Raw genomic sequence first — 11,951 nt, 5'->3', positions numbered from 1 at the left:
GGGTGGACCTGGCTCTCTGCCAGCTGTAGCACGTGGAGCCACAGCGCCAATCCTCTGACAGAGAATCCGGCCTGTTATCTAACTTTGCAAAGGGAAGTTCTCCCCCAGGCTGGGAGCCATAACCAGGGCTGCCAGATGAGAACGGTGAGCAGAGCTCCACGCCCACATGGAGCATGCCCACATCAAACCTGCATGACACTGAGGTGGGGCAGAGGAGTTCTGGAGCCCCAGGCGCAAGGGAGAGAAGGGCACACCATGGGAACCATCCCAGGCTGGGACCAGAGGCCCCAGGAAGAAAGGACAAGACCAGCACCCCAGGCAGCTCAGCACAAAAGATAGCATGTGTGGCAGGTTCCAGGACATAAATGGCATTGTGCATTCATGTGTGAGCTTGTGTGCCTCAAGGGGTTGTGGCATGTTGGGACAGTATGTATGTGCTATGCACACGTGCCTTCAAAGCACATGAGTGTACATGTGGCATGCATAATTGGAGCTTTATACCATCTGCAGAGCTTGAAGCCTGTTCTCCAATTGGAAATGACAAAACCTGCAGCCTGAGTTTCTCTTGTCTTCCAAGGAGGGGCGGGGGAGAGGCAGGACCCTAGAAAATGAGTTCAGAGATGGCAGGTAGGGTGGGCACTGAAAGGAGGGCAACCCTGCAGACTTGGGTCAGGCTTTCCTGATGATAAGTCCTGCTTCCCAGTCTGCCATGAGGACCTTGTTGGCAATTGGTTGTTTTCCCTTCCCTATCCTCCCACTAGGATGCTGTCTGACCTCTGTGGTCCCCAGCACTTGAATGTATGAGTGAAGCCAAGGATCTGTATGTTGCCATCCTTCTGACCAGCATCACAGTGAAGCCAGACTTGGCCAGGGATTCTTGAGTCTGCCATGGTGTGGAATCTTGAACAAGCCAGACAACAATTCTGGGTCTCAATTCTAAAACTACTGACTGCATTCTCTGATTTTAGTTCCATGGCTATGGGTTGGATGCAGTAAGTATCTGTTTTTCTGCTCTGTGGCTGATCACTACCACATCCTTCACTACTCTCCAATATTGCATTTTAAACAGAATCAAAAATACTCCAGGAGAGTCTTATGGCTTCTTCCCTCCCAACCATCCTCAACTTCTATTTGCCTTCCTTTCCTCCATAATAATCCTCCCCAAATTTTGTTGTTTTCCCCAATTAACTAAAAATTAATTTTGAATTAAAAAACCCCAGTGCATGGCTTAAAGCTCAAACCCTTTGATAAAGTATACTTTAGAAACATCATTTCTCTCCCTGCCCCTTCTCCTCTTAAAATTTTAAATTATTTCTCTCTCCACTGTTTATTTTTGCAACAGAAAGTATATATGTAAAATTTTTAATTACATATTTTGAAGAGTCATATGTTTTGATCAGTGGAAGGTACTTTGTAACCACAAAGGGAAGTTCCCCTTCCTGCTCTATTCCCAGCCAGAGCCTGGTGGCACTGCACACTGTGGGTAAGGGTAAGGACAGGCCTGGTGTGCAGGCTGCCTTGAGTGGGCCTGTGATTTGCAGGTGGGGCTGACTTAAGCTGGGCTGGGTGTGATACCAGTACTTGGCCCAAGACTTTCTTTACCATAAAACTAGCTTTAGTATAAAGGTGGAGTGGGCAGACACCCACAGAGCATGATTTCAGTGACCCACATATCTCAAAAACACCCACCTGCTGCATGGCATTTCTTTCTTGGAGATTCACTCCTGTGAATTTCCCACAGACTCACAAATGTCCTAAGCCTCACAGACCATGCATGCATGCTCACCACATACTATGGCTTCCATGTGTCCCCCAAAAGCTCATGTAGCTTTATAAGAAGAGAACTAGCACATTTGTTCTGTTTCACATGATATTCTCCACCTTGTTATGCAGCAAGAAGGCCCTAACTTGATGCTGAGCCCATATGATACCATGCTCTTGGACTTCCAGCCTTCAGAACCATGAGCCAAGCAAACTTCTCTTTTTCTTGGTACAGGGGCATTTCACCACTGAGCCCTTTCTATTTTGAGACAGGGTCTCGCCAAGTTGTTTAAGTCCTCATGAGACTGGCTTGGAACTTGCATCCTCCTGCCTCAGCCTCCTGAGTTGCTGGGATTTTTTTTGTTTTGTTTTTTCCCTCTTTTGCAGTATTGGGGATGGATCTCAGGGCCTGGCACATGCCAGGAAAGTACTCTAGAAGTGAGATACGTCCTCAGCACTTTTTATTTTCTTTTGAGACAGAGTCTTACTAAGTTGTGAGGCTGGCCTTAAACTTGCAATCCTTTGGCTCTTCCTGAGAGTTGGTAAGCTTCTGTTCTTTATAAATTACCTTGTCTCAGGTATTTTGTTATATAACAACATATGGATTAATACATCATAAGTGTAGCACCTGACTAGATCTGGTGAGTGTTCAAGGCTAAGTAACACACTCAGCCAGTTAACTCCCCAGCCCTAGAGTATTTCCATGACACTTAAAATCCACATTGGTATCTCCTACTCTGTGCTCAAGCAGAGGCCCAGCAGTCAGCAGGGACCACATCAGGAGAATGTGGGGCCAGGGAAGGTTGCATACATACCTGGAGACATCTGGAGAGTCACTGGGAACAAGGTGTCCTTTATGTGCTGACAGGTACATCAGGGAAGCTGTACCCCAAGCAGGTGACCCTATTATTGAGCAGGAAGGTCCAGCCAATGAAGGACTGGGTCAAGAACTTTTCACTGTGTCTTGTCCTCTCCTTGGCCAGTAGGGCATATTGGACTTCTAGGATCCAAATGAACATGCCAGAAGAGGTTGACACAAACTTACTGATCACCAATCAGATAGGTTGGATGGCTCAGATAACCTTTTCCCAAACAGCCTGGGTATATTTTCCAGGAGGTTACACAGGCTCTGGGGGTGAGGAATTATGTAGATGAGGTTTGGACAGAACCCTCAAAAGCCTTCTCTGGAGACAAACAGAGCTGCCTGCAGGTCCCTGCCAGGCCCTGCACCTGTCCCAGGCTTCTCCATGGAAGGAGCGTTCCCAGAGTGGAGGATCTGATGCCCTGTGTTGGGGATACTCACTGCAGCCTCTACTTACAGGGCTGAAGACCAAGAAACAGACCTGTGTCCAACCACTGGGATCCAATCAATGGCACAAATATCAGCCACTGACTGTAAATATCCAGGTTACATAGATACGTGGAACCACATATGTGAAATAAAAGAAAAAGAAAAATGCAGAATAGTAAGTGCACATTGACTATAATGATGCAAAAATCTTCCATTTAGGATGGTCTTCCCAGCAGATGGCAGATTCCAGGGAGTTAATTTCTTAAGTAGTCTTACATTTTCAGGGTGTGGGATGGGGTGGGCGTTAGGTAAGGTTTACCACCTGAGACTAACAAAGGCCCTAAGAGAATTAAAGGAAATTTACAAGAATTGGAGAATCTAGTCCACAGGGTTCACTGAAGTCCTGCTCCTCTTACTCTTTCTTTTTCTGAGTTCAAGGAAGGTCCTGATGCAAGATCACGTTCCCTCTAGCCTGAGGGCAGGTCTGTTTCTCTTTTGGGAACTGTACCTGGCACACCACTTGGCTTTTTCACCATGGGGCTAGTGCTGCCTAGAATGCCTGAACGTCAGTGCCAAAGGAACCTTTGCCGATTTCCAGTTCCCAGGGTTTCTTGATCTTTTTTCTGCCTCTGTACCTGAGGGCTCTTGGAACCTTCTCTGAACCTCTCTGGGCTGCAAGTGTGGTCAGACTTTCAGTTGCATGGAGAACAGACGTACTTTCTGCACAGTGCCTGGCACTAACGAGGTGCCTAATAAAGATGGCTGCTTCAGTTCCTCATTCCACCATTCATGAAGCCTCTGATGTCTGCTGCATACCTGGCCCAAACAATTCCCTGTCTTTGGGCAATTCACAGGCCCTGGGCCTCTTTCCTGGGGCCACTGCAGTTTAAGGCTATCTGGGGAGCACCCACTCTGGAACATATGTAAGCCCTCCTCTCAAGAACCCCTTCACTACCTGTACCATACACACACTCACACACACACACACACATACAAGTATCTCTCATGCAGCAGATACAGAACTCCTGATCTAATATACCTGCTCCTTTTATTTTGTTTTAGTTGTTGATGCACCCTTATTATTTATTTATTTATATGTGGTGCGGAGGATCAAACGCAGTGCTTCACATATGCTAGGCAAGTGCTCTGCTACTGAGCCACAACCCCAGCCCATACCTGCTCCTTTTAAAGAGGAAGGAACTGGGGCCAGGTGACCTTAGTCGTCTTTGGGCCCAGAGGAGTTGGGGTTGCAGTTGGGATCAAATTTCAAAACACAGTATGATCCCTCACCCTCCTGGAGGGGCCAAATCCAGAAAACACATAGAACCTACCATAGCACGTGATGGTAAATGCAGGGAGGTGTGGGTGTCCGTGGGCAGCCTCTAGGAGAGATGCAAGCAGGCTGCAGTCTTCTGGCAAAGGGCAGCTCCTTCCTGGGGCCATATGTATGGAGCCACCAAGGGGCTTTGGGAGCCCAGACTGGTGGGCCTCTTTGCATACAGGGCCACATGCTTGCCCCTCACCACTGGAAATGTCTGTCTGAGCCATTGCCAGCAGCAGCCAGCACTACTCCATGAGCACAGTGTAGTCCTGGGCCAGGCAGGGAGGAACAGGAGTGCAACACCTCAAGGACAGGGGTCAAAGGGCACACATTTATTTTCTAGAACAAAGGCCAAAGTAAGCAAGTTTCTTTCATTTTATTTTAAGAAGGACAAAAATTTGTTATTAAAACATCTACATTATTATCAAGATACTAGACCTTATGATATTTAATATTAAAGTGTGGTATTCTTAAAATTTTAATACACAGACATTTTAAAAGGACCATTAAATTGATTACTGCCTAGCTGAGAAATGCAGCATCCCTCCTCCTCCCACCCCGGCCCCATGTCCACCATGCCATCTTATCCCTGCCTGTTGTGGTGGGCATGAGTCCAGGTTGAACTCTGAGTCTCCCAGCCAGGGGCCCTGGAGGAGTCACATTTGAAATAGTTACCCTCATCATTAAAAGTATTTTCTGCACTACCACCCCCTGCCCTGCCTCACACTCTCTTCCCTACCCTGTGGGGGATCCAGCTCTGACCAGGTCAGGCCCTTAGATAGACAACAGGCTGAAGATAACATTTCTGAACTCCAATCTCATTTCTTGGGCTTTGGGGGAGACAAATATAAATCATTTTATTTCCCTGAGCACTCAGGCTCTCTTCCCATTAGACAGGGGTGTCTGGGAAACTATCAGATGAACAGGGTGCAGGTGGTGGCCACAGCTACCCCTACTGCCCACACCACCTCAGAACCATGGCTCCAGTTCCTGTCTCCTTGCAAACAGTCCAGTGATCCTGAAAAACCCTCCTAATCACGCAAGGATGGCTGCATTTTCTGGCCAAATTCTTTATCTTTAGCCCTCATTAGAAGTGATTCCTTGGATACCACACACATATATAATATTATATAGAGCGATATATTTAATACCTGTGTATATATGCATCACGGGGGCGACATATATACACACTAAGAACAAGGCTGGTGACAACAGACTGCAACACCACAGATCAGGAGAACAAGTATCATTGACATTCACAGCCACCACCCCACCTTGGGTATGGTCTCTCCTCCCCTCCAGCCACGCCACCAGCACCCAAATTGCAGTGCTGGCTTGCTGGGGGCAGGGGACAGGGGGCAGGAAATAGGAAAGGGTGCATGCCATGATTATTGGGAGAAGGTTGGACAGCGGTGGCATGAAGAACAGGGTCCTCTGTGGCCTCCAGTGCCCGACATTATATCATCACACATTATCAATCCTTGCTAGTGGAGAAATATGGGGTATTCCATTCTCTCCATCTCACTTTCCATAGCCTTAGCCCCTGGTTCCTTCCGGGGGTACCCCACTCCTTGTGCCAATGGTGTGGGGGATTCTGGAATGTCTGGGGAGCCAGGAGAGGCTGGGTTTGCCCATGGTGGGTGGGATGGAGGTGGGGTACACACAGACATCTCAGAGGATGGGAGAGGCCTTGATGGGTGGGGGCAGGGGCTGGAGATCAGCTGGGGTCCCAGGCAGCTGGCAGGGTAGGGGATCAGGGAGGGGCAGGGGTAAATGGGCATATTGGTAAGTCTTGGGGAGAGGAGGTGGTAAGTCCAGGAAGGAGGGGTCATGTTCTATCCTGGAGTGGCCAGCCCATGGAGCCCAAGGTCATGTCTCCCTTTTCTCCACATCCCCTCATTCGATTCCCCTCCCCATGCCCTGTGCCTTATATAGAACCTGCCTTTTGCCACTTTTCCCTGAGTGGGTATGGGGATGTAACCTCTGCTGCTCACTGCAATGACCATCCTCAGGACAGCCTGTCCCTCTGTGGGGTGCTGACATGACCAGCCCTTCTCTGAGCAACATTTCCTTAGCCCTCAAGGGCACTGCATGGGGCCCTAGCCACACACTGATTCAGAGACGGTCTCAGCCCCACCGAGGAGCACAGAGGCTCTAAGTGAACAGTGTTTTCATCCATCTCTGCCTTGTACTAAGGGCTGGAGACCCTGGACAGATCACTCCTCCTGTAGGACTCTTCCTTTTCTGAAAAATGGGGTTTGGGCTAGGTCAGTTCTGAAGGCTGAGGATGTATAATCTATGCTGATGGCCTGGGAGGGAAAGAGGCTGGAGTGACAGTCCAGAATCCTTAGTCAGGCTCCAGAGATCATCTACCCAACTCCTCCCACCTTTCCAACCAGAGGGGAAACCGAGTCCCTGGTGGTAAGTGACCATTATAGTGTTCCCAGGTCCATCCTGGATCTGCATTTTAAAGCTAATTGGGGCCTCTTGCCCTTGTCCTGATCTGCCCCCAGGAAGTGGGGGGGGGAGAGGGAGGACCCTCCTGCTGCAGATTCAAGTGGGGACCCCAGGCTCCCCAGCCCTGAGCGGCCCCCTTTAGGAGCAGACACAAGTTAAAGCTGTAGGTTGAAACTGGAGGGGTCAGTCAGGCCCCTCCCTCTCCAACCAGGAGAGTTGTGAGGGTGGGGGAGGGTCTGCCCAGGTTTCAGCAGGATGAGGACTGTGGGACCCTTGAGGCTGCAGCTCGTGCGTGCACCTGGATATGCACACCTGGGGCGGTGGGGGTGGGGGAAGGATGGCACCCCAGGGGGCCAGGGGCTGCCTGATGAGGGTGGCCCCCCACCCCAGCTGGCCTGCCCTGACCCTTTCATCCGGCCTTCCTTCCCCATCCCCAACCCCTACCCCAGGATTTTGCCCATGGCCAAGACCTGACCCTACTCTCCAATGGTGGCGGCAGCAGCGGCACCAGCAGGGGCTTCTGGGGTGGCACCAGCAGTGTCCCCGTCCTCTTGCAGCAGGAAGTTGTATTTGCCGAAGTCGTCATCCCGTGGGCACAGAAGCATATCCTTGCGGGCCTTGGCCAACTTCTGCTTCAGCACCTCACGCCGGTCTAGCCACTCGTTGAGCTCTTCCTGTCCATGGGCGCAGCGGCACTTGTCCCCATCTGGGCAGGTCTTGCCCTTCTGGAGCCTGTGGGCGTCAGGAGGCTCAATGCTCAAGCTCTGTGCCTTCCTGCTCCAAGCTGTGGGACCTGGGGTCAGCCACTTGACCTCCCTCCAAACAAGCCCTTCCCTGAGTAGCTTTAGCCCCAGCTCAGTAGCACCTAGATGATTGGCCCCTTGGCAATCTGAGCCAGGGCCACAGAAAAGGGGACTAGGCAGATCTGAGCCCAACCCCCAATCCTGCCCCACCCCCACCACTCAGGGCTGTATTCAAACCCAAGACATACCAGGCCCTAGAGGCCATCTCTAGGCCAAGAGGAGCCAGAACTGGCCAGTGTATCCATGTCCTCAGGCCCACCTGCATCCCACCAGGCCCTGCTGCGTTGCCCCGCCCTGCCCTTCTTGGAGCACCTGTCGCAAAGCCGGAACTCGCCCATGGGGAAGCGGTAGGCCCAGCCGCTGGCATCACTGTCGGATGTGAAGACCTTTTCCTTGTGCTTCTCGGACTGTATGTGCTGCTGCCACTGCTTCTTGCTGTTGCTGTTCTTGCCACAGAGCCAGCAGTGGTAGCCCATCTGGGGGCACAGTCGCTGTGGGTGCCAGCTCCCCACCTGCCCGCCAGCCAGCCCTTCCAGGTTGCCCTCCTGGGTCAGGTGTAGGCCATGGCCCAGGCTTACCATGATGTCGGCGTAGTCTGTGGGCATCTGGATCTGCTTCTCTCCTTCCCGAGAGCTGATTGGGGTCCCTTCCCCAGGCTTTCCTGGGTTGTGTTTTTTCAGCCACATGTCATAGGTCTGTTGCATGTCCAGGACTGACCAGGGGACAGAGTACCTAGTGAGGGGGCTTCCCTATCATCCAATGGGCAAAATGGATCTATTGGGCAGAATGGATCCATGATCCCCATTGGACTTGGGAGCCATGGGATTCCAGGCTCTGTTGCTAAGCTACCCACCCCTTGGAGCCTGGTCAACTGGAGGCATGGCCTGCTGAGGCTGGAGAAACCCCTGGGAGGCAGAGGGAAGCCCAGCAAGCCCGGAGGGGTGTCTAGCAGAGAGGAGCGGGGGGCAAGTCTGCCACTCACTCTTATTTTCCTTCATGAATGTCCACATGTCCCTCTCCTCAGGACTGTGTGCGAAGGAGCAGTTGCCCACATATTGGCACTTGCGGCCATTCTGCGCATGGATGCAGAGCTGGGGGAAGGGGGCAGGAGAACCCGTTGAGTCCCACCTACGGCAGGAAACACTTCAGGGCCCACAATCTCTGCCCAACCTGTACTTGCCCCCAAGCTCACATCATATTGCTGTGGGAAGTTGCGAATGGATGGCAGTGGCCTCACTGACACCCATTTCCTCTTGGCCTTGGACATCACCAGAAGGACACGCCGTTCCTTGGTCCAGCTACAGGACAGAGAAGGAAGCCAGTGTAGAGAGCTTGGGGTAAAGCCTCAGAGCTGTGTGACCTCCTCAGACAGCCCTGGCCTGAGTCTTTGTCTCTTCACCCATGGTGCATGGGTGGGCCCCATCCTGCCCAAGCCCCTGGCTGGTACCCGCTCACCAGTGACGGGCCTTGGCACTGCAGTACTTGAGTTCCTTGTCAGGTTCCACCACCTGCCCGTTCCTCCAGCATTGGCCACACACAAACTTCATCTGTAGGTCAAAGGTACTGGGCCCATGTGTCCTTGGGGCACCCTGTATGGGGATGTGGGAGGGGTTGGTGACACTGCAGGTACCATGCTTAAGGTCCTGGGGTCTGTAACATGGGCAGCCTCTGGGAGTGCTAGGGTCACCCAAGTCTTAGAATGGGCTGGTCCACTCCTTGGTTCTACTGACAGCAGTGATTTCCCAACTGTAGGTCCGTTGGCTTCTTGGTGTTGGAGCCAGGCCAAGAATGGGGCTCCTGTTTCCTGACCAGGGGATCTTTCTGCCTTCCCTGGCTGGCTCCCACCTTTCCTCACTCCCTGAACAGCCTGCTCTGTGAAGCTGCTGCATTTCCTGGGGCTCCTCCTGCCTTTGTACACACTGTTCTCTGTGTCGGGAATTCCTGGCCTCCATTTGTCGTCCAACTTGCTTTAGAAACTGTCCTTCAAAATTCAGTTCAAGCTCCACTTCCTGTAGGAAGTCCTCCCTGGAGCCCTCCTGGCAAAGGTGTCCCTTTTGTGAGCTTCCACAGTTGCTGAACCACTGATTTGGTCAGGAGTGCTGAGCCTGTAGAGAGCAGGAGTCCCAAAGGTGGGGTGGGGTGGGCAGAGTGGATTCCACCTTGGGCAGCCCTGGACTCTGGACTCTGGCCCCTCCCCCTCTTCCCCATCCTCCGTCTTGCACTCCTGGAGCAGGGCAAAGGGTCAAGAAGTGGGAAAAGTGCCCACCCCATGACCATGGCCAACCTGATGCTCTGTGAACCCTCCAGTCATCCCCCTTCCCTCCTGTTAGCTAAAGCCTCCCCATTCTCCTGGGATCCTTGGGTGTGGAGTTACCCCTTTGGACAGCCCATGTTCCTCCAGACTGGCAAGTACATGTATCCTGCTATGGCAATTACCCCAGGACAGGAGCTATGGCCCACACCCCTGTGACCCAGCAAGCCCAGACCAGGGCCTGCCCTGGAACAGGGAAGAGCTCTGTCCTCAATACTGACTGACCCCTGGTCTGGCACTGGGCAAACTGCAGCCTGGCTCAGCCCCAGGATAATGCACATTAATCCCAGGAGCGAGGGACTGGGATGAATAACTAGGATGCAGGGAGCAGGCAGATTACCCACACGCTCATGATTTCTGGATGTTCCTCTTGATTGTCACGAGATGCACTAAAAGGAAGGTACTATTCCCATTTCACAGCTGAGGTAGTGGGGTGCCCAGGGATGTGGTGGCTCAGACCTTGCTCCAAAGAACAGCCACACTGGTTCTGAGCTCCTAACAGGCTCAGGCATGGTACCCACAATTCATAACCACGTGGTCTCACCAGCTTCCTGATAACTCTCAGAGTGGGTGGGATCCTTCCGGATCCCATCTGATTAAGCAGAAGCAGGCTCAGAATGGTTACCAAACTCCCTCAGGTAAGTGGCCTGAGGACAGGGGTTGGGTCTCAGGTGGGCATTTGTGCTTCTTTCTCTGAGATGGCTCTGATAAGCTGCAAGCACCCGACCCAAGCTGCTTCTGCCTGGTATCTACCTGTCCTTGGCCTCACGGAGCCACTGGCCTCATCCTTCAGATAATAAGCAAAGAAAAGCCTCCTGCCTGGGCCACAGTTGGCGTGGCATAGATTTCCTATTCCTGAGCCAGGCCCCAGCATGGTAACTTGGGTGAGCAGGGTGGGACATCTGGCAGCAAGGAGGCGATAAAGCCCTTCATGGAACCTGTGGCCAGCTATGTTTACTGACTGTCCTGGGTGTCCCTGGAAGCACCACTGGTCAGGAAGGAGGGATGCGGGGTCAGAGGGAAAGAGAGTTCGGGATCTGGTGCTCTCTCTTTAGAAGGCTAGGTGGCTGGTTCTGCCTGAGCCCTCGCTGCTTTCCTGCTGGGCTCCTGGCCAGGAGCAAAGAGACCAGGTGGAGCAGGGGTTGGCCAGGAAGTGGAGAAAGAGAAAAGGACCAGGAACAAGGAGGCTAGAAAAGGAAGGCCCAAGGTGACAGGCAGCCGTACTGGCAAGCCTGGCCTGCTCCTCTGTCCCTTCCCCATTCAGGCAGGCCTCATAAGGAGTTAGGGGACCCAACTCTCCCTGTTTGGTTAGTGGATAGGTCTGGCATGGATGAAAGTATCATCCTCAGGTGTGGACAGAACAGAGGGCTCACCTTATACACACTGTCTCCTAGTCCCAGAGACCACCCTTCTAAGACTGGTGTCCACAATGCCATCTACAATTACAGTGATCTCACAGCCTAAGGAGGCATAAGCACAGGGGCAGGGCAAGGCTTAGCATGTAACAGGGGGTTGATATGCTGCAGCTTGGATCCGCTCTGCAAGCCTCACCCCCACCGTAATGCTGGGCGAGGCAAGGTTTGATGATGAGGAACCTGATGGTGATGGGGTGAAAGGAACAGTGCAGGGCAAGCTCTAGGCAAAATGTCAGTGAACCTGGACTTGCCCCTTGGCAAGTCTCTAACATGCTGCAAGCCTCAGTTTCCCCATCTGCAAATTGAGAACTTTAATCAAAGTTAAATCAGGTTATCAATGTTTAACCAAATTATCACCAGTAATAGGACAAACAGAGATAATATTCTCTGAGAACATGTCCTTGTCCCTGTGGCATGAGGAAGCTGCACATGATCCCACAGGGAAAGACCTTTTACAAAACCACTGGCTCTTCAAAAATATCTGTGTCACAGAAGACAAATTGAGGAACTGTTTTAGTTTAAGGGGACTAAAGAGACAACAACAACCACACATAGTGCATTAACCAGAATTTTAGGAATAATTTATAAAATC

The 11,951-nt window shown here is 51.9% G+C and overlaps 1 protein-coding gene across 3 annotated transcripts in view; it reads right to left on the bottom strand.

Moving 5' to 3' along the window:
• Positions 1-4,734: 4,734 nt before the first annotated feature.
• ZC3H7B (zinc finger CCCH-type containing 7B) overlaps positions 4,735-11,951 on the bottom strand; it is a 51,938-nt gene continuing 44,721 nt past the window's right edge. For all 3 annotated transcript variants that reach the window (XM_081310497.1, XM_081310498.1, XM_081310499.1), the window contains 6 exons: positions 9,089-9,222; positions 8,826-8,931; positions 8,616-8,724; positions 8,212-8,345; positions 7,946-8,109; positions 4,735-7,562 (listed from right to left, as the gene is read on the bottom strand). In XM_081310497.1, the coding sequence (XP_081166623.1) occupies positions 7,307-7,562; positions 7,946-8,109; positions 8,212-8,345; positions 8,616-8,724; positions 8,826-8,931; positions 9,089-9,222 (903 nt within the window). In that variant the 3' untranslated portion in view covers positions 4,735-7,306. The remainder of the gene's footprint in view (positions 7,563-7,945; positions 8,110-8,211; positions 8,346-8,615; positions 8,725-8,825; positions 8,932-9,088; positions 9,223-11,951) is intronic.

This window comes from Spermophilus citellus (genome assembly GCF_964194105.1).
Source record: "Spermophilus citellus genome assembly, chromosome: 10".
In the NCBI taxonomy this organism is placed as follows: Eukaryota; Metazoa; Chordata; class Mammalia; order Rodentia; family Sciuridae; genus Spermophilus; species Spermophilus citellus.
Note: the sequence above shows the minus strand (reverse complement) of the source record. Positions and strands in the feature narration are given on the sequence as shown.